General features: G+C 48.7%; 3 protein-coding genes across 3 annotated transcripts; 2 read left to right on the top strand and 1 right to left on the bottom strand.

Moving 5' to 3' along the window:
- Positions 1–1,282: 1,282 nt before the first annotated feature.
- Positions 1,283–4,143, bottom strand: COL26b_014232 (uncharacterized protein; the record flags this gene model as incomplete). The annotated part of the gene is made up of 4 exons (XM_053186808.1): positions 1,283–2,308; positions 2,411–3,371; positions 3,414–3,586; positions 3,895–4,143. 4 exons carry the CDS (start codon positions 4,141–4,143, stop codon positions 1,283–1,285), a joined length of 2,409 nt encoding a protein of 802 aa, XP_053029249.1.
- Positions 4,144–14,849: 10,706 nt separating this feature from the next.
- Positions 14,850–15,394, top strand: COL26b_014231 (uncharacterized protein; the record flags this gene model as incomplete). The annotated part of the gene is made up of 2 exons (XM_053186807.1): positions 14,850–14,990; positions 15,044–15,394. 2 exons carry the CDS (start codon positions 14,850–14,852, stop codon positions 15,392–15,394), a joined length of 492 nt encoding a protein of 163 aa, XP_053029248.1.
- Positions 15,395–23,041: 7,647 nt separating this feature from the next.
- Positions 23,042–23,753, top strand: COL26b_014230 (uncharacterized protein; the record flags this gene model as incomplete). Its single annotated transcript, XM_053186806.1, has 2 exons — positions 23,042–23,192; positions 23,631–23,753. Coding segments are annotated over 2 exons (274 nt in total), but the record flags the coding sequence as incomplete, so codon positions are not given.
- Positions 23,754–25,273: the final 1,520 nt, after the last annotated feature.

Here is a 25,273-nt window from a genome sequence, read left to right as displayed (position 1 = left end):
GGAAGCGGCGTGTACTGCAGAGTATGTAGCTAGAGCCTGCGGCCCTCCACGCCACATACCCTTCGGGAGGTCTGCCGCAAGGGCGGCTGCGCCCTTGCCGCTAAGGCGTTAAATACAAAACAAACAAACAAACAAACAAACCATACGAGTACTGTCTATCCCCATATGCATTGCCTTCAAGACTCCTTGCCAATGTTGCGGTTGCTCGTGGTGTTAGTAACAGGCCATCTAGAGGTTGTTTCCCAAAGTGTTCGGCGGCCGAAGCCAGTCCTGCTGTCGATGGCACGAGGGTGCGTGGGGGGATGTCGTCGATTAGTGTGTTGGTGTAAGTTGTGTGTTGTTCCGCTGCTGGCTGATCTGTGCATCCAGGCATCCAGCCTCTCCGTACTCATTGCAAACTTGATCGTCTCTTTGACAACGTCTATGCATGGCGACCAATCATCAGCATCGGACGCGCTGTTTCCTCCGAGAAAGTACGACAGGTTCCCTCTATGCGATTCTGTCTGCTGAAGCATCCGAGTCCGCTGTGCCGTCCACTGTGTGCAGCGAAAGAGGAAGTGCTCTACCGTTTCTGCAGCTTGCCCGCAGGCGCATTGCGCCGATGTAGCCGTAAAAGGCGTAATGGGTTTCGCGGAATTTCATACACAATATGTTTAGTAGTGGTGGTGTGGGGCCGTAGCTTGTGTGGCTTAGCAGCTTGCCCTCGTAGCCGGCAAGTACTCACTGCGCAGGCGTTAACAGAACCAGAAATGAACACAGCCAGAATTGGACGCAACCAGGAATAAACGGGAAACGAAACGAAATCGAGAGAACGCAGCCAGAAATGGCTTACCAGTAAGCCGTCAATTAGGGACCTATCCAACAACCGTTGGGCCCGCCCTTTCCCCCTTTCGACGCTTTTCCGTTCTTCTCCTCTTTTCGCATCAACCAAAAATGGCATTAATGGTTCCTATAGAACCAACAATTCATACCGCAATAACCGCTTGATTACTTAGTCTTCAGAGCCCAGTCTATGACGTTAAACTAAGCTTAATCTGATGGTTGAAATCATATATAAACAGGTGTTAGTCCAAGACGGGGAAGTTATAAGCACTTAGAAGATAATTTGGATAATGGATAGTTCTAGGAATGAATTCTTTACACAGAAAACGGCGCATCCCTCCACGATACGCCCAGGATGATCAATTGCAATGGCAAAGGTCGTTACCTTTCATCATGACTGTTGCGCCGTATTCATTGAAACTCACTATAGCTACGTAGAAGCATATAATGTCTGAGGGCATCATGGAACCTTGCGGCTAGTTTCCCCGAAATCTAGCTCCCAGTCTGACAGGGCTGATGCGGAAGATATCGTGTCTGGATGGTCCACACCAAGGACATTCCCCCTGAGGCGAACACAGCTCTTTGAAAGCTCAATTGCATCTTTCCATCGTTCCTGGTCTTTCCAAGTAAAGGCAAGATTATGCATGCTCGTCAGCGTGTCGGGATGCTCCTCTCCAAGTACCATCTTTCTCGTCTCCATCACCCGCACCTCCAGCTCCTCGGCCTCCTTCCACCGGCCTTGGTTACTGTATGTTGACGCCAGGTTGGCCATACTCGTTAGCGTATCGGAATGATTCTCTCCAAGCACCCTCTTGAACGTCTCCATCACCCACACCCCCAGCTCCTCGGCCTCCTTCCACCGGCCTTGGTTCATGTACGTTAACGCTAGGTTACCCATGCTAGTCAGCGTGTGCAGATGCTCCTCTCCAAGCACCCTCAAGCTCGTCTCCATTACCCCTAAAAACAGCTCCTCGGCCTCCTTCCATCGGCCTTGGTCCCTGTACGTCGACGCCAGGTTGGCCATGCTCGTCAGCGTGTTGGGATGCTCCTCTCCAAGTACTGTTGTGGAAATACTCAGTTCCTTTACTTGCAGCTTCTCGGCCTCCTTCCACCGGCCTTGGTTACTGTATATTGACGCCAGGTTTCCTATGCTCGTCAGCGCCGAGGGATACTCCTCTCTAAACACCCTCAAGTCCGTCTCCATTACACGTAAAAACAGCTCCTCGGCCTCTTTCCATCGGCCTTGCATCCAGTACGTCGACGCCAGGTTAGCCATGCTGGCCAGCGTCGAGGAATGCTCCTCCCCTTGTATTTCCCTCCTGGTTCTAATAGCGTCTTGAACTAAGATCTCCGCCCTGGAATAGTTGCCAAGCATCACCAAGTACCAAGACACATTCGTCAGCAACCTGCTCCATTGCAGCCGATCGTATTCTTCCGACGGCTCTTTGTCCAATAGCGGCTCTACATGGGGCATAAGCGTTTGACACTGCTGCCACGTTTCAAAAACGCCCGATGGAAAATGTTGTGAGGTTGATTGAAGAAATAGTGTCTCCCATTGGTTAGGAGAACCAAGTTCTAAGATCCAAACTTTGGTGCAAAATTGCACTAGCGAGTACATCTCTGAGAAACCTGGCATAGCTGTCATGGTAACGAGTGAGTAGCCCCGGAGCACATCCAGGTCATCCTCAAAGTCCTCGTCACTGGTTTCCTTGTGGTCATCGTCACTCTCCGCACCTATGCTACTGCTGTTGTAGTTGTACAACATATAATCGGGAATATTTGGAGCGTGGAAGTAGCTCATGAGCGAAAGAAGATTGGCCGCCCGAGGCTGCTCCCGTTTGATCTGTTCAAACGTTACCTGCCACGTTACCAGAACAGAATTAGAGACGCCTTCATATCGTCGGATATCGCCTCTATCACTGCGAAGCAGAGTGCCCTTCCGCTTTTCACTCTTCTGGAATTCGTCCAAATATGATTGGACGGTCACCCGGGGACTTCGTTTGAAGATGTACGCTGCTGCTTGGTTCACAGCCAGCGGGATATAGTCGAGGGTGTGAATCAAGCGCAGCGCGGCAGTTTCGTCGACACCTTGGCCTAGTTTCTTTTGGAGAAGAAGTAGCGCCTGCGCCTCCTCCATTGTCGGGACTTGATGGATCATCTTGCCGTTACCTATTAGCCTCTCCGCAGCGTCCCAGCTGCGGGACGTAAACAGGATCTTGCCGTTATCCTTATTGGGCAGGTACGAAGCTGTTGGTATCTTGGCGTCATTGCCACTGCCATTATTCGAGAATAGCATCTTGAAGTCATCTGCATTGTCGACAATCATTAGCCACCGGCTTGTATCCTCTCTCTGCAGCCAGTCACGGACTAGCCCTAGGATATTGACGTCGGGGTCGTGGCGATGGGGCAGTGCCAAGATATTAGCTATGGAGCGGTAAGACTCTTCGAATGTCGCTTTCGTGCTGCCGTGAACCCAGAAGACGCTGGTTTGGGGTGAGGTGGCGTGGACTTCGTGAGCGAATCGTATGGCCATCTGGGACTTGCTGCTGCTGTGTAAGTGTAGGTCTCGAACAGTACCCAGTGTGACATACCCAAATCCGCCCAGACCCACAAGAGCAAAACGGCTCTCGGGTCCGGCATACTGCCTTTCCATCCATGTCCAGATGTCGGATCGGTCCACAAAATCAGGATCGGAGGGGAACGGCACAAGGAAATGAGGATTGAGGGCGATAGACAGATCCTCAGCTTCGCCAAGCTTTAGACTCTGTACACGCTGTTGGATGTCGCAAAGACGAATCCTTAATCAGTCAGAATATGGCTTTGCTAGGCAGGAGGGGGGCTTGCTTACGTTTGGTCTGAATGCATGGTTTCAACTGCTATCTTTGTTTCATTTGCCGTCCGATTCAACTGACGCATATCTTGTTGAATTAGTCAAGATTAGACAGAGTTTGATGTACCAAGTTTTACTTTACTCACCGGAACTGAGCACCTCAAGAATAGGCTTCTCAGCGTTGACACCGTTTGGCGGAATTTGAAGCAAAAGATCCTTCGCGTATGCTGCAGCTACTGTACCATCGCTGCAAACCCTTGCCATTCCTTGTTCTTGTGGGAGTCGGCATAGTCGCATATACCACGGATGACCAAACACGGAAAGTGGTTCATCAGGCCGGCCGCTTCCATCTCAAAGCACAAGATACCCTTTTTCGCCGAAAGCTTGTCTCGTATTTCGGCATTCTTCATCACCTTATTTGCGGAACCAATCAACCCGTAGTGAATGGCAGGGTTGTCCTCATTTTCTTGCCGATCGTGTCGAGACACCATGTTGGCGGTGTTCGCGTGACATGCTTGAGAGCAAGCTGTAGAAGAGTCGAGAGGGTGTATGAAATCGGATTTATAAAGTTGATCAGTACTTGCAGCTGGACGTGAGTGTGTCTTTTGGAGTCGTTTCCATTTAGCCAAAGCCGCCTGCACCTTGGAGTCGAGTTCAGGACCCTGCATCATGTACTCAGCCTCGAGCCCGGCGACTGCATTTGACAAAACTGGTGGTGGTTGGTTCAAGTTCCCGGTTTCAACGAACGCTTGGTTTTGTGTCGCCTTGCCATAGTCATACTGTACGACACCACCTTTTCCAGCGTCACGGGTCCCGATAACAACATCGCCGAGACGTATGTCGTGTCGCTGACTTGGCGCACCACCTCCGACGCCAACCATCAATCCGATGCGGATATTAGGGAAGCTGTGGGCCAGGTCTCTCGCCACTATAGCGGCAGCTGCGATTCCATACTCTTTCTTAGGCATGACAGCAACAACAACGTTGTGCTCTCCCATTTTCCCGAGTGTATAAGTGTTATTATCATTCCGTTGAACCGTTTTTGGGGCGGGATAGTGTTCATCGAGAAAGGTGCGGGCAGCGGCCAACTCCGTGGGGAGTGCACAAATCCAGCCCACAGTGTAGGATTGGAGATCAGACATGTTCGAATAGGGAAGCAAAGACACGAAGATGCTCGTAAAAAGAAAGTCGATGGGGCATGGCGGGTGTCCTCCTCTATTTGTTGGACCCAAGATCAGGCTGGCAGCAGTCAGATAGATAGGACCGGAGTGCTCGGGGGCTGCTCTACTGATTGATTGGCGAACAACATGCTGACCATGCTTCTTGGCTGAAGCGCGAGAACCAATTGAGACATCCCATGATATGTATGCCTGCAGCAGTGCAGCGACGGCTTGTTGGTGCAGGGCATGGCGATGTTATCATTGGCGCGTTGCGCGATGTTCGGTGCGAAGTTGAAGAGGGTGCGGAACGCCTGCCACTCACAATTGAGTAGATGCGGGGCCGGTGTGAGATTGATTGCCTCGTCACCCTGCTCCCAAGACTGAGATCAGGCTGTCAGCCCGTTGTCGTGCGATGCAGCGATCGTCTTTCCTGAGGCGCGTGTTTTGAACGGTCCGTACGGAGCATGAGGCTTTTGAGGCACTTAGCTTTTTGTCAAATCCTTGCGTTAGCAGACCCTTGATTAGGGACCGCTGTGAGGCATTCAGTTGCGGCGCCATGATGACAGCTGATACCGAACCGGCGCCGTCTCCGATTGAGAAGAGAGAAGGAAGCGCGATGGGACTCCAGTCTGGCAGAAGGGATGGGCGTCCAGCGATTCTTGGTCAGGCAGGGACCCCGCAGTCAACAAGTAAGCCGTTCCTGGCTGTAATCATTAATTGCTGCGTCCAATTCCGGCTCTGGTTCTTTCTGGCTCTGTTAACGCCTGCGCAGTGAGTACTTGCCGGCTATGGGGGTGAGCTGCTAAGCCACATGAGCCACCACCACTATAAAAGATGTCGTCTATGAAATTCCGCGAAACCCATTACGCCTTTTACTGTAGCAGTCTGAGTTAAGATAATGTGTTTGCCACTAACTACACATAGATTCTTGCAAAGCAATTTAAGGTAAAGCAGGTCATTATGCTGTCATACCTTGAATCCTGGCTCTTCCGGGATAAAATGGACAATACTAGGAAGATGAGATGTGCTGAGATCAATCATAGTGTGGTGCTAAGTTGGCTAATATTGAAGAAAACTGTAAAGTCCCGGATGGCAATAATGAAGCTGAGGCTTATACCAATGAATCATCTATCCGGCCAGTGCTGTTGTTATGTCGTTTGGGCTGACAAGCCAAAGAAATACTTAAAGCGAACTGGTTTAGCCAAGTGAGCCACTACAGACACGTAACATGCAATGACGGGCCATAACAGACGGCTGAGTATCCATACATTCGCTGTCAGGCAGCATAGCTATACAGATGTCAACCGCAGACTTCCTAATCTTAGCTTCATTACCATCATAGACACAAAAACGTTCTATAAAGCACCACGGGGTTGGATGATTAACGCGCCACTCTAATACGTTAAGCATATAGATTTCCAGCCGAAAAAATAGCCCGTGATTTTGATACATTCCTCGAGGAATATAATTAGAAATACGGTAGACTGGTGGTATTCGGTCCTTCTCTTCAACGAATTTAGAAGCAATCCAAAGCGCAGCGTAGCCAACTAACTCGTAGTAAACCCGCCCGCAGAAAGTTTGCTTGCAGCAAAATCGATCAAGTAGATTAACTGATAGAAATAGCGTCTGAGGAAGCAAGGTGAGTTCGTCGTGAATCTTTATAAGGGATCGAATAACGTTTGGTCTCATTTCCATTATATCGGCTGAAATACAGCGTGTGTCAGGCGTCGTTTCGGACTTAGTGTTTGTCAGCATGCCAGAAGCGACTCGCTCCTATTGGGACAGCACTTGCCTCTATATCTTCCATGTGTTTGATGATATCTTCCGAATACTCGTCATGCAGCTGGTTCATGCCGAACAGATGTGTTTTCCGTCTTTTTATCATGGGTATATCTGCAGGGCTTGAAAGGTCGCCAGCAGCTCGCTTAGGCATCTTCGACGTGGTTGTTGATTGGTCCGAAGCTCAGAAACTACAAAGACGGAAACTGATAAATATTTAAAGTCGTGAGTATGCAGGATCCAGAGCATCCACAATTTTAGATAATAAAGGACTGGCTTATATTGGCTCTATGTAAGGTTATTTGTTAGTTCTCATTCATATGAACAGTGAGTTTAACTGAATGTTTATACCAGCCAGAACCCAAACTGGTGTTACGGTCAGCTAACCCAGCCGGAGGGTCTGCTAACAGAAGCTAAGAAATGACGCGTATAACAGCATCGAAGGTGGTAGAGTCGTTCTGAGTGGATCTAAGTCTTCAAGGGTTGTAACGACCGGTCACAAGACTAGCTAGGCATTCGCATTGTACGATAGCTTAAACTGTCTGAGGAATGTTTATGAAGTTGATTGTCTCTTGAACGGGTGTTGTATCTTGGGTATGTGGATTTAACCCTTCATCTTATCCTTACGTGACCTTCGCTGTAGTTCTTCTGTCTCCCGAGAGATCTCTATAAGTTCCCGTGATCTTGCACATGAAGGTGCGGTCCCAAAGCCCAGTATCTATCTATCTATGGGGCGTTCCTCATTGGTCATGCTTTATGGGCGGGTATCAAATAAGGTCTCTCAAAACATTATACTGACTGCGAGATATCGTGCTATTACTATACATTACGCTGCTTAGTTTAATCGACGACGGTGACGGGACTGATGGGGGTTTGTTATCAACGTGGTGGACAAACCTACCTTGTCCCTGATCACGTTAGGATGTGCCTGGTCCAGTGCTCCCCCTTTTATCCATTGGCGCGCTATTTAACGCCCGCCCAGGTAGGTGAGTAGGGATGTTTAATGGCTAGACGAATTAGTGATTCCGCAAAGCTATCCTTGTGATCTCTCATTGGCATTGAAATCATCTCATATTTGCAGCGAGCGGCCGGCGGATAATAACGTCATAAGCATGCTGCCCTTGCACATTTCTCCAGGAGTCATAACAAGGAAGCGCATCGACTGAGTTGGCAGCTTGAATGAGCTCACTGGAGTGTAAGGTCCTCGCGATTGTCAGACGAAATAACGCAGGGTTCTGGCTGGTCCTTTTCTTACCAGGGCACACGTGGGATTGGCAGGGTGCCGATGGAAGAAACTAACGGCGCGAGCGATATGATCAGACCCGAAGACGCCAAGATTGACGACAGGCGATGGGGCTGCGCAATGACCCCTGATGGCCCGGAGGTCATCCCTTGTTTCGATTGTCCCTATCATTGGTGAAGCGCGCAGAAGCGAAACCTGAACGAAAGAGCTCAATAATGAATAACACCACCCCGGAAACCATCCCCGGGTAGGGGCTAATGGCGCAAGCGACGGTCGACCTGATTAGATCAGGCGTCAAACTTGACCACAGACCAAGGAACTGCGGCGCTAAGATCCTTGCCAGTCTCTAAGCGCCCGTTCCAGCTGCTCCACTGTCATTTCCGATGGTGCCGGCTTCCACGATTATCCATGGAAACTACGAGGGCCTGGACTAACAGGGAACAGGGCCTAGCCCTGCCATCGTTCGATGCGGGCAGAAACGTTAATGTAAGTGACAATTCATCCTGCATCCTTTGCGCCGAGACGGCCGCATCAAGCCGACCGCACCAACGCCATAGTAACATTAATCAGCCGACACGCGGTGCACGACCATAACATAAGTCTCTTCGCTTGATTGCCATGGTGTTTGGCGTGGCTCGCTATAGAGGCATTGACTTGCGGATGCCGCGGGATATGGCGCATTGCCCTCGTGCTGAGTGCCGAGAAGACTGAGCAGCTTTTCCACACGTCTACAAGCTACGCCCGCGTCTGAGACATTGTTCATTGACGTCAGCGCTGTGGTGGAATCGGTGCAGGAGTTTTGAGACGGCTGGTCATTTCAAAGCCCCTGCACCAACAAGACGAGTTTGAGTTTACTCACGCATCCAAGGCTAACGTGCGACGGCTAACTCACAGCAACCCGCGTTAATATCGCGCCACGTGAGCGATGTAACCCTACAGCTGTTGCTTGTAGACAGCAGCAATTTCTCTGATTCAAGCAAATAAGATTTCGTCATGTAGCCATCGTCTGAATCATCCACAGGTTGAGGCTGATATATCACAACATGGGCAAACTATTGGCGATGCGGAAGTCAGTTGATAGCATTCTTACCGATGGCTCCAGGAGCTTGATGACAGTTGAAAGCCCTTGAGCCAAGCGGCCGGAGTCGGCATCTTCCGGGGTGTGTCCGTGGTTGGTCCGGGTTGACGGTGCCGCGACGGCCGCCGCAGCCGCGGACATTGTTGCATCGGACTTGCGCGCTGACGGGCGGGTGGTGCCCTCCCTCATTCAGCGCCCGCGACCGATCTTCTCCTTGCCCAAACAGCAGTTTTCATCCCGCCTAGCAAGTCTCCATTAAGACTGAGCTCTTGGGACTTGGCCGACCTACTGGTATCGTCAATGGCAACAAACAACGAGTCATGAGCGATGATCCTGGACCACATCAAAAGCTGCTAAACGAGGCATGGAATCCCCGTGCAACTCCCCACTCGACAGGACGAGCACGCAAACGACGCAGCTATCTCGAGACTATTATAGTTGATGGCCAGGCGATCACATAAATTGAACGCCACGCCGTGCAGATGGTCGAAATCACGTGAGAGGTTTAGCTGACGCCGCGGACGGCTTGAGATCAGTTACAAGACGCTTCACGCCTGGCAATGTCATCTTCGCTAAAAATTGAAAAACTGGTTCGCCAATACTGTCACCATCCACAAGTCTTGACTTGCTATATGGATGGCCATTTCCCCTTCGCTACGCTTGGCCATCGGCGCTCACGACGAGCCCGCCACCTGCTTGCTCGCCCCCGGTCACCAATTCCCGACGCAGTGGTTCGTGATATCACCACCCATGCGCCGGACATAACCAACGAGCTTGGTGTTGCCCATTCCGTTGCGCACCAAGCTCCAATACGAAATTGATCGATGGAATGCAAAGCCGATCCAGGAAGCAATTGGTGTTCCAGGAAGTCCGGGTTCTCCAGCGTCGCAGTCGATGTATTGCAGTTATGCGGCGCATATATAATATAGTTGCCGTCAGTCGACTGGCGTAATTGGGAGACCAGCAAAGATATTCAAGCGCTATGGACGACTTCCCAATAGACGATCAATCCCTAGTTCCCTCCTTCGGGGACAGATCGCCTGCGCAATGGCCGACAAATTCAGTTAGTCCTCCACAGCATTCCTACCTTTTTGCATCTAAGCCACATGGTTTCCCAAGTCAGCACGACAGCGACCAACAGGAGGATTTCTTCCATAACGGGGAAATGTCCCAAGCGTTCGACATAACGGGACTGGACTTGACTGGCGACGACCTCCTTCACAACCACATAAACCGCATTCCAATTGACCAGCTAGTCGACCCAGCGTTACTCAATAGTTATGGCACAGGCAAACATGACCAGGTAACTTTTGAGCCTTTTCAGGATGGTCAGTACCAGTCTACCATATCGACTGCGCGCGTTCCACGTGATGGCGCATCAACGCCTGCGTCAAACCCTGCCTGGACCAACAGGTCAAGTCGACTTGCCAATCGAGACTTCAGATTTCGGGCGTTGCCCAAAGAAACGCCGACGAAAAGACCTACCAAGGAATGCAGACGTTCTGCAAGTGGCCGTCGAGAAAACGTGTATATAGAAGATATTGATGATGGAGAACGGGACGGATGGGAATGGGGCCAGGATCCTTCGGAGCGCGCACAAGAGGAACCATGTAACAATGACGACTTCGGATCCGGGAGGTTTTTCAATCCGCCCCACCCCCACAACCGTGTGTCAGTAGATGATGCCGTCGTCGCCGCTGGCGATTTACTAGATTTCTTTGGACAGCCGCAGACGGACGGGATGATAGCCTCAAATGACCTCGAGGCAATTGTGAGAATCTGGAGTCAAGCACGCAGAATGCAGTAGGAGTGTGTCGTGAAGAAAATAATAAGCTACGTTGGAGGCATGTCCAGATAGACCAACAGCCATAGGCGATATCAGCAGGCTGTGTATCAAAAAGATGTATCATTGTTCCGTCTAGAAAAAAAGACATTGACACACCACAATGTCCGGTGAAAGAACATGCGTTCCTCCTAGGTCACAGTATCTATAACTGTCTCAGTGTGCTGTCGGTACATCTACCGATTTCATGTGCTCATTATTGAGGCACAGAATCTCCACAGTCAAAATAAATGGTCATATTGCGCAAGCCGCACGTGAATGTGGCATCTCTGTCATCATACGCAAAGCTGTACGCCGTTGGACACGTCTTCTTGAACCACGGGTTGCTTGCTCTACAACGGCTGGCGTCAAACTCGCCCCTGCAACAGTATTCGTCGGTTTCATACACTGCACAGTCAGACTTACAGCCAATGGGAGCGCTACCTGTCTGCACGTCAGTAATCAGATTGGATTGGGGGCATACCGTGCGATTCCGGTGATCTTCCATCCCAAGATGAGGCGGAGCCACACAGGTAATAGGCTCGCATGCGTCGTCGTCCGGCTTAACTGTGATGCCGCAGGTATATCCGTCAACTAAGTTTTATCAACATATAATCCTTAGCTAAAGAGGTTGTGCATTATACAAACCGAGGCTGATGTCGTAGTAAATCTTGTCACTAAGGACCGTTAGCTCGAATAATGTGGTCAACGTTGAGGACCGGCCCCAGCAGCTTCGACTGCCGCAGTCTCCAAGAACACAGCCTGTTCCATCCGCAGAGCAGTACTGGCGGGCCCAGAGCCGACCGGACCAGTTTGTTTGAGGTAGGGCAACCTTGAATGTTGAGTTAGCTAACAAGGCAAGGCCCTCCGGTAGGGGATCGCCGGAGACGACGCCTCCATCGCTAAGAGTGGGCTCCGATAACGGAGAACCCTCTATAGCGGGCCATATAGTATGGTCACTAGAGTTGTTGACGATGGTTAGAACAACGCTCTGTGCATGCAACGTGGTGGCAAATATTAAAAAAGCGAGCATCATCTTTTGCTAATGTAAGTATCATATGAGGCCTTATATAGACAATCGACAGCAATCAGCGTTGCTTGACTTGACTAACCGGCCTTATTATAGAAATGCGTAACTAATGAACTGAATTATGCATAACTACGTAATATGCTATACCGGAAGATTTTATTACCCAAATAACGTAGTTCATTAGGTTTTAACACTACTTATAAACTAGCTAATAGATTTTGGTAGGTCCAAGGTGGAGATAGAAGGGGAACTTGAGGCAACAGCATATCGCTGTTAATGGCAGCTGATGAGTCCCAAGCTAGTATTGGACACTGGCCTCCTCCAAATAGGTCCTGTGAGCCCATTGGTGGAAAAGGAGGATAGTCAAAGGTCGGTATGGTGAAGTCGAAGTCAGAAAATGGTACGCTCTCCAAGACGGAGAACGGATTCTCTAATGACTGCCCCACCAACGACACCTCGACAGGTGGCTCCAGATTTGGCAACGCTGGCGTCTCGCTTTCTTGTGCTAGCGGCCCTGTTGTTACGTTTGTCTGTACTGAAGATCCTTTCATGTTCCGGATAAGATGCATAAGTTGCGGCAGGTCGTTGCAGTGTACGGCTTCTGCGACGTCTTCGGCGAACCTCTCCATCGCCGTGACTCTCTCCCTCAGCCTTTTCATTTCATCGTTCACCTTTTTGCGGTGCTTTGCTTGTGCTTCTCGATTGCGTCGCCTCTGTTCTGCTGTGGTTCGAGTCATGTTCAAAACTGCGTGAAGTGTGAAGAAAGCTAAAACGTGACGCCAATAGCGACATAGATATAGACCGTCAGCAGAACGAACAATGTTCATACTGCCACACCAAATGCAGTCCTCATACCTGCTCTGGAATCTGCTATATTTGAAAACACTGTCACTCGGTTTCAGAATGGTGCAGGGGTGTTTCAGGTATTCAGTCATGAGGAAATCTGTAGAGAGCCCCAGTTTGCATGTCTTATGACAGCTATCAGCGTCTGTTTCTGCTTCTGCTTACTTTTAGGCTCAACCTAACCTTACCTATGCTCTTACAGTGGTATTAATGGTAAAATGAACCAGTTGTTTGAAGTTCACAGCTATATTTAAGCATACGTAGCAAGGAACGCAACGGTCGGAGGTGTTGACTCAGTCTTTTTAGTACTAGTTTCTCGAAATATCGACATCTTTCCCTGTTCATGCGCAATTAATAAGGCATAATACAGGCAGCCAATATGTATATTACGTATTTTTTTGCGAAGTATTTACTATTACTATCTATGTATATCTGGCTACTCTTGTACGGAGGGGCTGACCCGGTGAACGTGGTCGCGCAATTCAAAGTTAAGTCCTAGCGGAAGAGCTGTCCCAAGATAGTCATTCAGCATTGCTGAATTTGAATACTGTACAGTACATACACAAGCCTATCTTCCGTTCAAGACCAATTGAAACCACGACATACTAGCTCGCCAACATAACCGTCTGAAGCTCGGTGGTCGTTATAACGTGCTTGCAGTCGGAGGATTCAGTCGTTTTGTTGGTTCGGGATGGTCTCTTTGCCCGTTAAGAAAAAGCAAACATCCCCCTATAAGGTGATCGGGAAGATTGTTCTTACTGGATCCATTTGCCAGAACCCTCACTGCGACCTCGATCGGCTTTTATTCGTCGTTGTCATTTCAGCGTAACTCACGCTGCAAAGTTTTCAACAACCGTGGTGGTTGAGCACCTTGCGGCTAAAGCCATTTCCACCACGCCATTCAATGATTCTATTAATGGCTCGCGCAGAGATTCCGCTCATTTTCATACTCTACTGCGTACCAGCATGGGTCCGAGGTGTTATTGATACATTTTATTTTACTCTTTTTATAGTGTGTAGATGCAAGAGCCACAAGAACTGCATGCCACGCAATAAACTAAACGGCTGTTTAGTGGGCTGTCTTTAAAGGACTCATTAATATTATTTGTAGAGTCTCGAAGATCCATTCTTCCTACAACATCAACGACGACCTGATCATGACATCGAAAGTTGTAGCAAGCCCACAAAACAGCATGTGTGCTGCGGTCCAAAATCTGCTCGCAGGCAGCATACATCTGTCGGTCACAGCGCATGAGCGTGATAACTGTTCTAACGCTACATATCGATGCGTTTGTTGTGCTTCAACATTCATCTTTTACGTGATCGGTCTGGCGGTTTAGCCGGTTGAAGAGACCCATACTCTCTTAGAGAAGAGGAAGATACTGTGTGCCCAATAGTACTCATATTGACAGACCCAGGATATATCGGCTGTGCATTACGTTTCAAACGCGGTATGCATGATGCACCGACCACCTCCGCTTCACTTATCTTTGTAGTAATGATTAAGCCATGCATATCTTGAATCATCTGATTTACTGCAGATTGATATACATAGACCTGATGAAGGAAAAGGTTGACGCTATATCGGCTCCAACATGCGCCCCAAAAACTAAAACGAAATCGGCACTCAGCCCTCGAGGCGGACCATGTTTCTCAATCACAACGTTGCAACCTCAATCCAGCTCTATCCGCTTATCGTTGCACGGGAATTCTTGCTGTTCGTCGCAAACATAACATAACAACATGGCCTGCCCCATCGAGCCACTGATAGGGTCACACAACCAGACTCCACATAGTAGCGGCGCCACCAAGAAGGTATGTTCATTTGCAATAACACGATATCCCAAATGTGGTGATGCTAAAAATAAACAAATAGGCTGTGTTTGTAGCTGCTGTAGAACTCTAGCGCAGATCTCATGGATAGTATTGGAGACCTGTAGCAGGGGTGTCACAGAAAAAGCTAACGATGAGTTAGAAAACAGCTATGATACGGTCGCGTTGTTATGCGCGTGTTGTTTTCTGTATCAGCCCAGCAATGTAGCCACTTAACATTTCAACCAACGGCTATTGTATCTTCCCAGATAGAAGTCCACTGTCAGTCTTCAGTTTGCAGTGGAGCGCTTCGAGTCATTAAAAGACATCCTGCTACGCCTATTAACCGCCTAGGGCAGACCAATTCGAAGCGTCCTTTCAAACCACACCGCTTCTTGCACTATTACTCTACACTCATCCACTCGCAAGCATGGCTGCATTAGCAGAGATTCAATCCGACGTTCCGCCGCATTGGACCATGTCTTCCCGGAAGATCGCCATCGTTGTCTCGTTGTCGATCATGTCCCTGGTCATCGCCCTGGACGCCAACATCATCGTCACTTCGCTCTCGGTGAGTCAATGGCGCTCAATGCTGGCGCTATGACTTGCGTAACAGACTAACAGAACAACGAGGCCATCATCCAGGATATTGGTGGAACATCGACGCAGGCTTTCTGGGTCGGCACGGCGTACCTGATCTCGTGCGCAGTCGTCATGCCGTTCATCGAGTCTGTCAGCAACGTCTTTGGACGCCGTGAAGTCCTCATCCCGTGCATTGGCTTGTTCACTGCGGGCACTTTGATGTGCTGCTTCACGTCTGAGATCGCCTTGATGATTGCAGGGCGCGTGGTGCAAGGTGTCGGCGCTGGTGGGATGTACGTTCTCTGTCTCGTCATCTTTACCGACATCGTGCCCTTACGTCTGCGATTCAAGTTCTATGGGATTATGCAAGGTCCACCATACCATTGCCGTTAGATACTGTCGTTATCATGTTCTGTTGCCCTATTGCTAACAATCGCTCACATCAACTAGCCAAGGGGCCTGGGCGATCGGGTCGATATCCGGGCCAATCATCGGCGGCGCCGTAGCTGAACACACGACGTGGCGTTGGGTTTTTCATCTCAACCTGCCGATCTGCGCTTACTGTCTTGCCTTCTTCAGTCTATTCTGCCAACTGAAAAAACCGGTCGAGACTGTTGCAATCACACACATCGACTGGCTGGGGGGCTTTCTTTTCACGGCGTCCTGGGTTTCTCTACTCGTCGGCATCTCGTGGGGTGGCGTGCAATTTGCGTGGGGAAGCGCCCAGACTGTTGCGCCAATTACGCTGGGTGTCGTCGGACTGGCTGCGACGATCATCTACGAGGCCCGATACGCAAGTCATCCCTTCTTGAAGAAAACCATATTCACTAGTGTGAACTCGGTACTTGTCTACATTCTGGGCTTTCTGCAAGGTTTGATTGTACATCCCTGACATTACAAAAATGATTTGGCCGTTATCTACTAACACAATTATCTCACATAGTTGTACGGCCAACTATACTACGTGCCGTTCTATTTCCTCTCTGTCCTAAGTTACACCCCAACGACCTCCGGAGTGGCCATGCTACCGGTCTCCGTCCTTCTCATTCCAGGGTCTATTGTGTCTGGCGTTATGATCAGTCGGCTGAATAGCTACCGATGGGCGATCTGGGTCGGATGGATGCTGACGACGGTTACGTCTGTCCTGCTTATCATGTGGGGCGTCGGCACTTCTGTTGTCTTCTGGGTATGCACGCTTATGGTTGGGGGGGTCGGCCACGGGTTTGTACTGAACGCGCAAACATTCGTCTCTGGTGTCAGCACCCCAGAAGAGAGCGCCGGGGGGTCGGCGGCGATGTACCTCTTTTCCCGGACCCTCGGCACGGCGATTGGGGTAAATGTTGGGTCATCAGTTTCCAGAACTTTATGGCCATAAAACTACCGGAAGAGCAGTCTGCGGTAGCGCACCATGCCGAACAGTACGTTGCCACACTGCGCAGTCTACCGAGTGGCGCCCATAAGGACTCTATCTTAAGGGCCTACGCGTTTGCATTCAAGAGTGTGCATACCGTCTTTGCCGTTGTTGCTGGCTTTGGACTTCTGCTCAGCTTCTTTATACCGCGTTACAGTCTGGATCGAACCTTACCTTGTCGTCGCACGTCGCTCAGCGAGGATACAGATGGGGAGACCAACGTCAAAAGTTGAAGTATAGGCTTATATTAAGAGATACATACAACCTAGTCTGAGGTTCCCTATCTCAACTTGCGAATCTATATTGGAGATAAGTAGCAGACACAGACGGCTTATTGCTCATGTCCACAATAGGGGGAGACTCATAGTTGAAAGAATACTGCGGTTGTTGAGTCGCGGGCAGCTCGACGACCGCAGGGGAAACATTGCCACTGTGTACCGTCCGCTCTGTGTGATCGTGGTGATGGGCTTGGGACGCGCTATGATAATGATGGTGGTGGTGGTGTATCTGAATGACAACTGGCTTTCCTTCTTTGCATCTTCTACAAACCCCAAAAGAAGTTTTGTCGCCCGACTGTGCGGCGTATTTTGCATGGAAGGACTTCGAACGCGGCAGATGGCAAACGACGCACAAGTGCTTAGGAGACATGTCTCTGCTTGATGAAGCGAGTTGGGGGACAGATATTTTCTCGTGGCAATGGAGGACTTGTAATGTTAAATACTCGGGGTCCTCTCTCGAACGCTGGATTCTGGCGAGCAAAACAAAGGTGGTCAGGCTACACACAAATACCATGGTTTCATAACACGTCAAGTCTCTAATAGAGGTGACTAAAGTGCTCAAAGTTTTTAGGACGTAATCGATTGACTACTCTGTAGTCCCGTGACCGCTTCCATAGTCATAGGTAGGTGTGGTAAGTGATTAACGGATCCAGTGCAACCACAAATGTTCCAGTGATCCGACGTGGAAAGATTCGTAGTACTAGTCTTCAGCCTAGAATTATCACTCATAGCTTACATCGGCATAGAGATCCGGCTGATAGATGGGGGGTGTCAGCCGTTTCTCATCCGACAACCTATGAGAATAGCTTACATTGATAATCACCGCCCTAAAAGGCCTCATAGAATGTACTCCGTCGCATAAAAGGGTGCGAAGCCCAGGTAATAACAGTGAAATCACGCCGTATCGTCTGTGTTCCTTGTCATGTGGTTACACGGCTGCCGTGCGACCGGGTTATTTGGTTTGCTATCGAGACAGTCCTTTCATTACAATCAAGTATCCCTTGTCCGCGCTTTAGGTTACTTGAGAACTCTCGAGCAGAAGAGGGTCTTTATATCGGACCACATAATTTGCGCTGCTCTATCTGTATCGATTAAGTTGATGGAGCAACGATCGGCCACCGAAGATGTGAGCGAATCGCTATTTAGTCTGGTGAGCCAAGACGCCAGCGGATGTCTCGAAGACACAATCAGGCTGTATGAAGCCGCTTTGATTGAAGCTCTCGACTACGACCTCTTTGCTGACGACGGTGCGGACGTCTGCCTCGCGTGGGAGGCTGCTTTACGCTCTCCCATTGTTGCGACGCTAAGTGTACATGCGATGAACTACCTGGATTCGAGCTCGACCGCGGCCGCCACGAGTGCTGCAGCCAATGCTTGGCACCTGGCCAAAGCCTTACTGGAGGTCAGAATGCCGCCAGTTGATCTGACGAGATGTCTTCAGGGCCAAAGGACACCTCCCCACGACGTTGTCCACCAATTGTTGATCCTTTGTCTATACTTCCACGGAGAGGGTAGTTGTCATTCGAATGTGACGTCTCAGACGCCAATCAATAACGCCCTATTATAATATAAGCCGAGATGTTTTGGAGATGAAGAGCTACAGTCATTAGGATATCTTAAAGAGTGTCATTCCGTTTTCGGGCTTTTCGAACCACTCCACACCGTCTTCGAACTAGGGGAAGAGACTGTCTCGGAGAAAGCGGATGAGCTACTGTGAGTGGCCGAGGGTATCAGATATAATTCCATTATCGGCGACACTGCACGGCTTTGGAGAGATAACAGTGGAGAAACGGCGGAAATACGAGGATATAATATGAGGATGATGTTGCAGTTTATCTCTCCCTTTGATGATAGATATAAGCGATATCTATAGCGATGTTAAACTTGAGTATCTCTTAATTCTGATGGAAGTGTGTTGAGATATAGACGATAAAGAGAGACCCTAATAGCTTATTTGGGGGTGGATAAGGTGAAACTTTCTTATTCCAGCAAATCATATAAATATGCATCCACATGACAGTAAGATATCGTGCAAAAACAAAAGTTTTGTGTTTAGATGTATTAGAAACTGATTGAATCCTCGCCGTTCTTGCCCGACTTTGCTGATGAATACGTAGTCCAGCTAGTTATCTGATGTTTATGAGCAACGTATTTTGCTTATTCTACCTCTGCTCCGCTTGTAGGCTGTCCGTTAATGGTCCTGTCGCTTTTTATATCTGTATCTTTATCCTCAAACTTTCGTTTAGATGTTCTTGTGTCCCGTGCTCATTGATTTAGGGCTTCCGATTCTGCTTTGTGCTAGAGATAGTTGACCTGACTGATTGTTAAAAACGTATGGCGGGTATATAAGCAACCACTAAGAAGAGAGAAGCTTTAGGTTCAGCTCAGTCCATTCGACAAACTGGATAATAATAAGCATATAGAGCGCCTGCTTTTCCAGAAGGTCCACAAGAGCTTTAATAATAAGTATTACCAATTAGCAGGCGAACTTAAGAATAGCAGTCCAGCGTGTCTAGAAGCTCTATCGGCAGAAAAGGTTGCATCGTTTCGGCATGATAATACTATATTCATGAATATTGGTTGAAGTTGGTACGTGTCAATATAGACAAGGACATCGAAATTGGGGCGCCGGGAAGTGTGTGGGGGACGTAATGTAATTTATTCTCTGAACGTATGATGACCTCTGCGGTCATCGTCGATAATCTCAAAAATTGCCGCAGAGCATGGCAAACTGTGCGTTGAAGTAGTCGGCCTTGCGCCGTACGCAAGGAGCAGTCGGACGGCGGCCGTGCTGTCGTTGCGCACCGCAAAGTAGATCGGAGGCTCGCCCCACTCACCCGTGATGTGTGGGTCAGCGCCGTGCTCTAAGAGCAGCCTGGCGCATTTGAGATTGTTATACAGAATGGCCACGCCCAAGGGCGTATGCCAAAAGTTTTGGCGCGTGCTATCCTCCTTGATTCTCCCGGAGTTTTGAAGATTGATCATAGACCGGCATGTTTGCACAACAGTCTCGCTGTACCCGCCATCACTTTCCCCAAGAAATCTTTCGAGAAAAGTGAACCCCTCTGTCTCTTTCTGTAGGTTAAGCGTGCCTATATCGCCACAGACAGTGTGAAGTATCGTATCGCCTAGCCTGTCTCGTAAGGTAAAGTCGATGTCCTTCTCAAGGAGCAGGCGGATGACGGCCTCTTTTATTGACAAGGCCGCACTAGCACCGTCTGCCCAAAGATTCATGAAGTCAATAGCGGGTGTTCTGAGGACCATATGAAAGACATGATCGCCTGTGGGGCCGCCGATACGCCCGGCAAAGTCATGTGCCGGATGAAGGGCTAATGCGTTCACTATACGTGGGCCTCTAAGACAAGCCTCGTAAAGAAGGAAAAGACGGTCTTTGGACAAGGCGACACCCATCAGACAGAGAGCTTCCACTTGAACCACGTCGCCACTCATAATAGCATTCTCTAGATCCTCTTGCGCCGTGGACGCAATTGTCGCCGTGCTGCGACGAGAAGACCACGACCCCGCCAACGAGTTAACTGCGGTGTCGTCTGACCCGAAACTTCGGGCTGACATAAGAGACCGCACATTCTCATCCGATAGACGTTGGTCAATCCTGAGTGCTGAGTCTTCCGCCAGAGGTGCCGACGCGGGTCTTAGAATTTCTGACAGTATGTATTCTTGGCCTTCACTTCTGCCGACGTCGGTGGCATTGGTGGCCTCCACTAACGTGGAGGCGACGCTGTAGCTTGAAGACCAAGATGCAGCGGGAGACCGTTCTGCCAACGTTTCATCTGAGTATGTACTCGTGGGTGATGGGGGCTGGCTTACTTGCGCCGTGTTCATCGTGGCAGCTTCTGAGAAACGTAACGCCTAAAGATTATTCTCTAAGGTTTCTAGCGCATTATCTATATATCTTGTGATCGGCTAGGTAAAACACTACATCAAGGAACGGTTACCATTAATTACGACACACTATATAATGCCGTTAAGATTAATAGAATGACTTCAACTGACTTTATATATAGCTGCTTATCTATTTGTCCAATGTCGACTCGTAACATGCTAAACACGTAAGTATCTATAGACTACTCTTCCTAGCTACTTAAATCAAATGTCCACAATATAGTTACAGTAAAACATATTACTTATTTAATTACGTATAAAACAATTAGGTCATTTTGATAAGCTATAGTAGCTTGGCTGTAACCTTTAGGAAGGGTTTAGTTAATGACTCAACATAAGAAAGGCGCTCTTAATGACATAAAGTAAGATAGCTCAAAGCAATAGCTCAATCTAGGATGTGATTGGACCCCACACCGCTCTCCTCGTCTTCTGTGGAAGCCCGCATCAATTGAAGGACCTTTTACTGTCCATTAACGAATACCTCTGCCGTTGTAGCTTTCGTTGGTATTCCGCGATTTTCGTGGCTGTGCAAGCTGAACTGCATTCTACGCTGCAGCCTCAACTTCTTGCTCTTCTGTCGCTGTTCCGACAGGAGATACTGTTTGCGGAGAATCGTGTGCTGAAGCATGTCCCTTCTTTTCCGCGCATTATGAATCTCATCGCTAGTTTGAAAAAGTCGATGTCGCCATCTGGACACTATGGTTTCCGTTTGAGACTTATGTAGCCTGCAAAGGGCTCCATCTACGATGTCGTCAAGCTTAGCGCTTGCGAAGTGCACAAAGCTGGCCTTTTCAAGATCGCTGCAAATTCTCTTCCTGCATCGACCGCCAGACTGGGATTGACCTAGGCACTTCCCCAGACTGTTTAAATTTAAATACGTCATAAAGTCCGTGATTGAAAGCAATCTGGGCATAACCATAATGCTAGATACAAGGACAGCTGTCAGTAACTGGGGCCTAAATATACAAGATTAAACCACTATATTGTTACGAGCGGGTCAGGGCAACCAACTGTGGCACAAAGCAAAAGCTTCGATAATGACAAATCCGTTGTCATTGTCCCCTGTTCTGCACTATATAGTTACAATCCTACAGTGACCAACTGTAGCGGTCGTAACATATATTTCGAACACTTTAGTCTTATAACATAAGATTACTATAAACGCTAGAAGCTTTAGACATACATCCTCTATTACAGGTTATGGCTAGCACTCATATAAATTATTAAGGTTTGATTTAAGTTTGTGCTAGTTAGCTAGGCAGTATAGGTCTAGAAATATCTATATAAAGTACTAAAACTACTATAATAAGCTAATCTAAAACATTTATAATTCCTTTCTAATTTACTCATCTATCCAACTAGGTACAATAGAGCTATTATATCATTTATTACATATAGTGCTCTCATATACTATGTATTATGTATCGAAGCACAATTGCTTATTTAATGCTCCTCAGACATATTAATTAATAATAAATGCTTAACTTTAAATATATAAAAGAGTACGCGCTCTTCATTATGCTTATAATGATGTATGGATGTTGAGATAGTATATATTATTATAGTTATCTGTAACATAGTTTTCTGGGCTCTAACAACCCGTTTGTATACCTTCACTTATAGGCTTGAAAGCACCTTTATCTTTAACAGACAGTTTCTCACCTCGCTCGACAGCTCTAGGCTGAAGTTCATCAGCAGAAAACTCACAGCCACTCTATTGAAAGATGATAATAATTACAACGGCTTTAATCCCCCAAGATTGCTGCGTCTAGCGATCGCATGCATCATTTGTATCGAGAATACAGCCATAGTCATCTTTCCATGGTCAAACCAACGCCTTTCTGCACAAACAGTTGCCTCACAGGCAGGTAAAGTGTCGTTTCTCAGCCTGCTGCCTCTGTGTCTTCTCGCTATGCCGGAAAACTTGATGTTATCACGCGCCATGCGGCAGTGCAGAGAACAATGGTTCTGGGCACACGCTCTATTTGGATGGCTTGTCACTCTAGATGTAGCTGTTCATGTGGTAGCATCGCTCGTTGCGGCCTCTAAGACCCAAGGTAATGCAGACCCGACTGGATGTCATTCAGGACTAGAAGACAGCTATCACTGATACACAAAAACAGACGGCACCTTAGGTACATGGACTACGGGATTTACAGTAAGGCGACAGGTTTTGCGGTAGGGATCGCTTGCTAACACCATTGTTCCCAGGCAGGAATTATTATATTCTTCGTGGCGTACCTGTCCAATGCCAGGCTACGAGGAGTAGCCACAACAGTCGTGCTTTATTGCGCCCGGCGACCGGCGTATACAGGTTCCCTGCATTGGACGAGTGTCCATTGGATTCTGAGCGTCATCGCGTGTCTTCTGATGGTTTTTCATGTTATATTACGTATTACCTGGGTGATGATTGTGGTAGTCTCAATTGGGGCCATCACGACGTCCATAATGCAGATGACGCGGCAAGCTTCGGCTCTAGAAACCGATGTTATAGAGGTCATGAGGGTGTCCATCTCCTCAGAGAGCGTCCTCGTCGTCCTCGAAATCAACCTTACGCAACTCATCAGGGCGGGCGAGTCGTACTACTTCAAGATTGACGGTACGCCAACCCGCGTGGCATGGATTCGGCGCTATACTTCTAAGAAAGACGGAACTCGTCACAGGGCCCTTCTGATTGTATTAAGCCCATCATGCCCCGTTCAATCCAGAGAGATTCGTGGTCCATTTGTATTGCCGATCGCCCCGGCCATAAGAACAGACAGAACACTTGATATTTTGACAACGGACAGCGGCATAGTCGAGGCTTACCAGTGCTTTGCATGGAGAAAGGTCTTGAAACAGAGACAGCCTGCTTCTTCCTTGACATGGGTAAACGAGAGTCCGGAAATGTTGGAGGCATGGGTGACGTGCGTGGGATTAAATTACGCAAGATACAACAAGCAGCCCACGATGAGAATCATATGCACTGGCAGAAGCCGTCAGCTGTTGGCCGATATAGAGTCCGACAACCGGACTGATTTGAGACCTAATGCTAAAGGACTATTTATACAAAGACTAAAGCAGTACCGCGAGGCGCGGGTGATGCTCTGCTCCCCGGAAGGTGACAGTCTGCGAGATGTTCTGCAGGATCACATGCCTCTAGGACCTCACGGTCCGTACAGTGAGTAGATAAGTACAAATCATACAGACTATGAAGACTGACATAAGTATAAAGTCATTGGAGAGCACCTGCGATCGCACCGCATCCGCGCCAGTCGGTTGGATTTAGATGCAAAGACCAAAGACCATAAGGTCTAACCCTATCTCTAGGAACAGCATTCATGTAACGTTAAGTTGAAGATAGAGTCATAACAATTCAGTTCAAGATGAGAACAGCAGCATAAATAGCCAGCGAGAAACGTGAAAGCGTTATTAGTCGAACCAACTGCAGCCGAAACGCTCCAACTATAGGCGTAATGGCTTATTGATGATAAACTCTAACAATGTCTCAACATCGTCGTAAAGCACGAGCCAGTCGATACTCTTGAAATACCTGGTCTTTTTGAAAGAAAAATATCTTCCTACCACGATTATCCCCACGTAATGCGCCGCACCCGTCGTTCGTCGCTGTATCCGACACCCGCGATGGAACTCCCGGGCGATACCCCACTCCGCTCCATCCGGTCTTAACCCGCGATCGACTGCTACCCAACCGCTAGACTTTCTAATATTATCTAAAGTATCGTCCGCCAAGGCGAGTGTCTCGTCACGCACAGCACTATACGCGTATAGGTTATGCAGACTGAGACTATTATTGCTAGTACAGATGCCGATAACTGCCAGACAGTCAAAGCCGTGAGTTTGTAGAATGCGCTTCGCTTCTCCATCAGCTTCGCTGTTCAAAAGGTCCACCATCGGCATAAGAGTAAACCAAAGCTCGTCTTCCTCCTCTACAACGTCCTCGTCTCTGAGCATAGCAATTTCGTCCAGTGTTGGACAGTCGAGTGGCTCTGCCCGTCTCGTCGGCACCATACAATCTGCTATGTGCACTGGCAGTGCAACAGCAGAAGTGGTCAACACCGCGCAGGAACTGGAGAGAGCCTGAGTCGTGTAGACTGGGGACGGACACAGTCTAGCGGCCTGTGGCTGCTGCGCGCTCCGTTTTGTACTCTTGTGTAACGCCACGGAAATCTCTTGCCGCGCGACCAGCAGATGTTTTTTAGGCCTTACACAAGGGTTTTCTGGAAACTTAGAGACCGAGTCGCTCGTTATGCCTATAGTACTTTGAGGTCTCATATCGTGTGTGAAGTTAACAGCGCGAGGACTTGGGCTTCCGGCATGGCTTGCGTGTTTTGGGAGGAGTCTGAGTAGCTTGTGCGTAGTACGTCTGAGATCTGTAGGTGACGGCATCGTGTGTTTTGAAGCCTGACTGGTCGTGTCTCACTGGTAAATTCTCAGGACGGTAGGCTCAACGTGATATATATGTTACGGTCAGCTATCCGACAGTAGGGTCTGCTAACAGAAGTTGGGGATTGACGTTTAAACAGTACACTGGGGTCATGGTCGTAGGTCGTAGGTCGTAGGCTGTAGTAGATCAAGTCTTCAGAGGCTAAGGTGATCAGTCTTAGACTCAACAAGTAATTCGCAGTGAAGGTGAGCTGAAAGTATCTGTGGTGATAATCACAAGTTGATTGCTGAAGA

The sequence above is a fragment of the Colletotrichum chrysophilum genome (genome assembly GCF_026319265.1).
Source record: "Colletotrichum chrysophilum strain AFK26 chromosome Unknown scaffold_313, whole genome shotgun sequence".
Classification (NCBI taxonomy): domain Eukaryota; kingdom Fungi; phylum Ascomycota; class Sordariomycetes; order Glomerellales; family Glomerellaceae; genus Colletotrichum; species Colletotrichum chrysophilum.
Note: the sequence above shows the minus strand (reverse complement) of the source record. Positions and strands in the feature narration are given on the sequence as shown.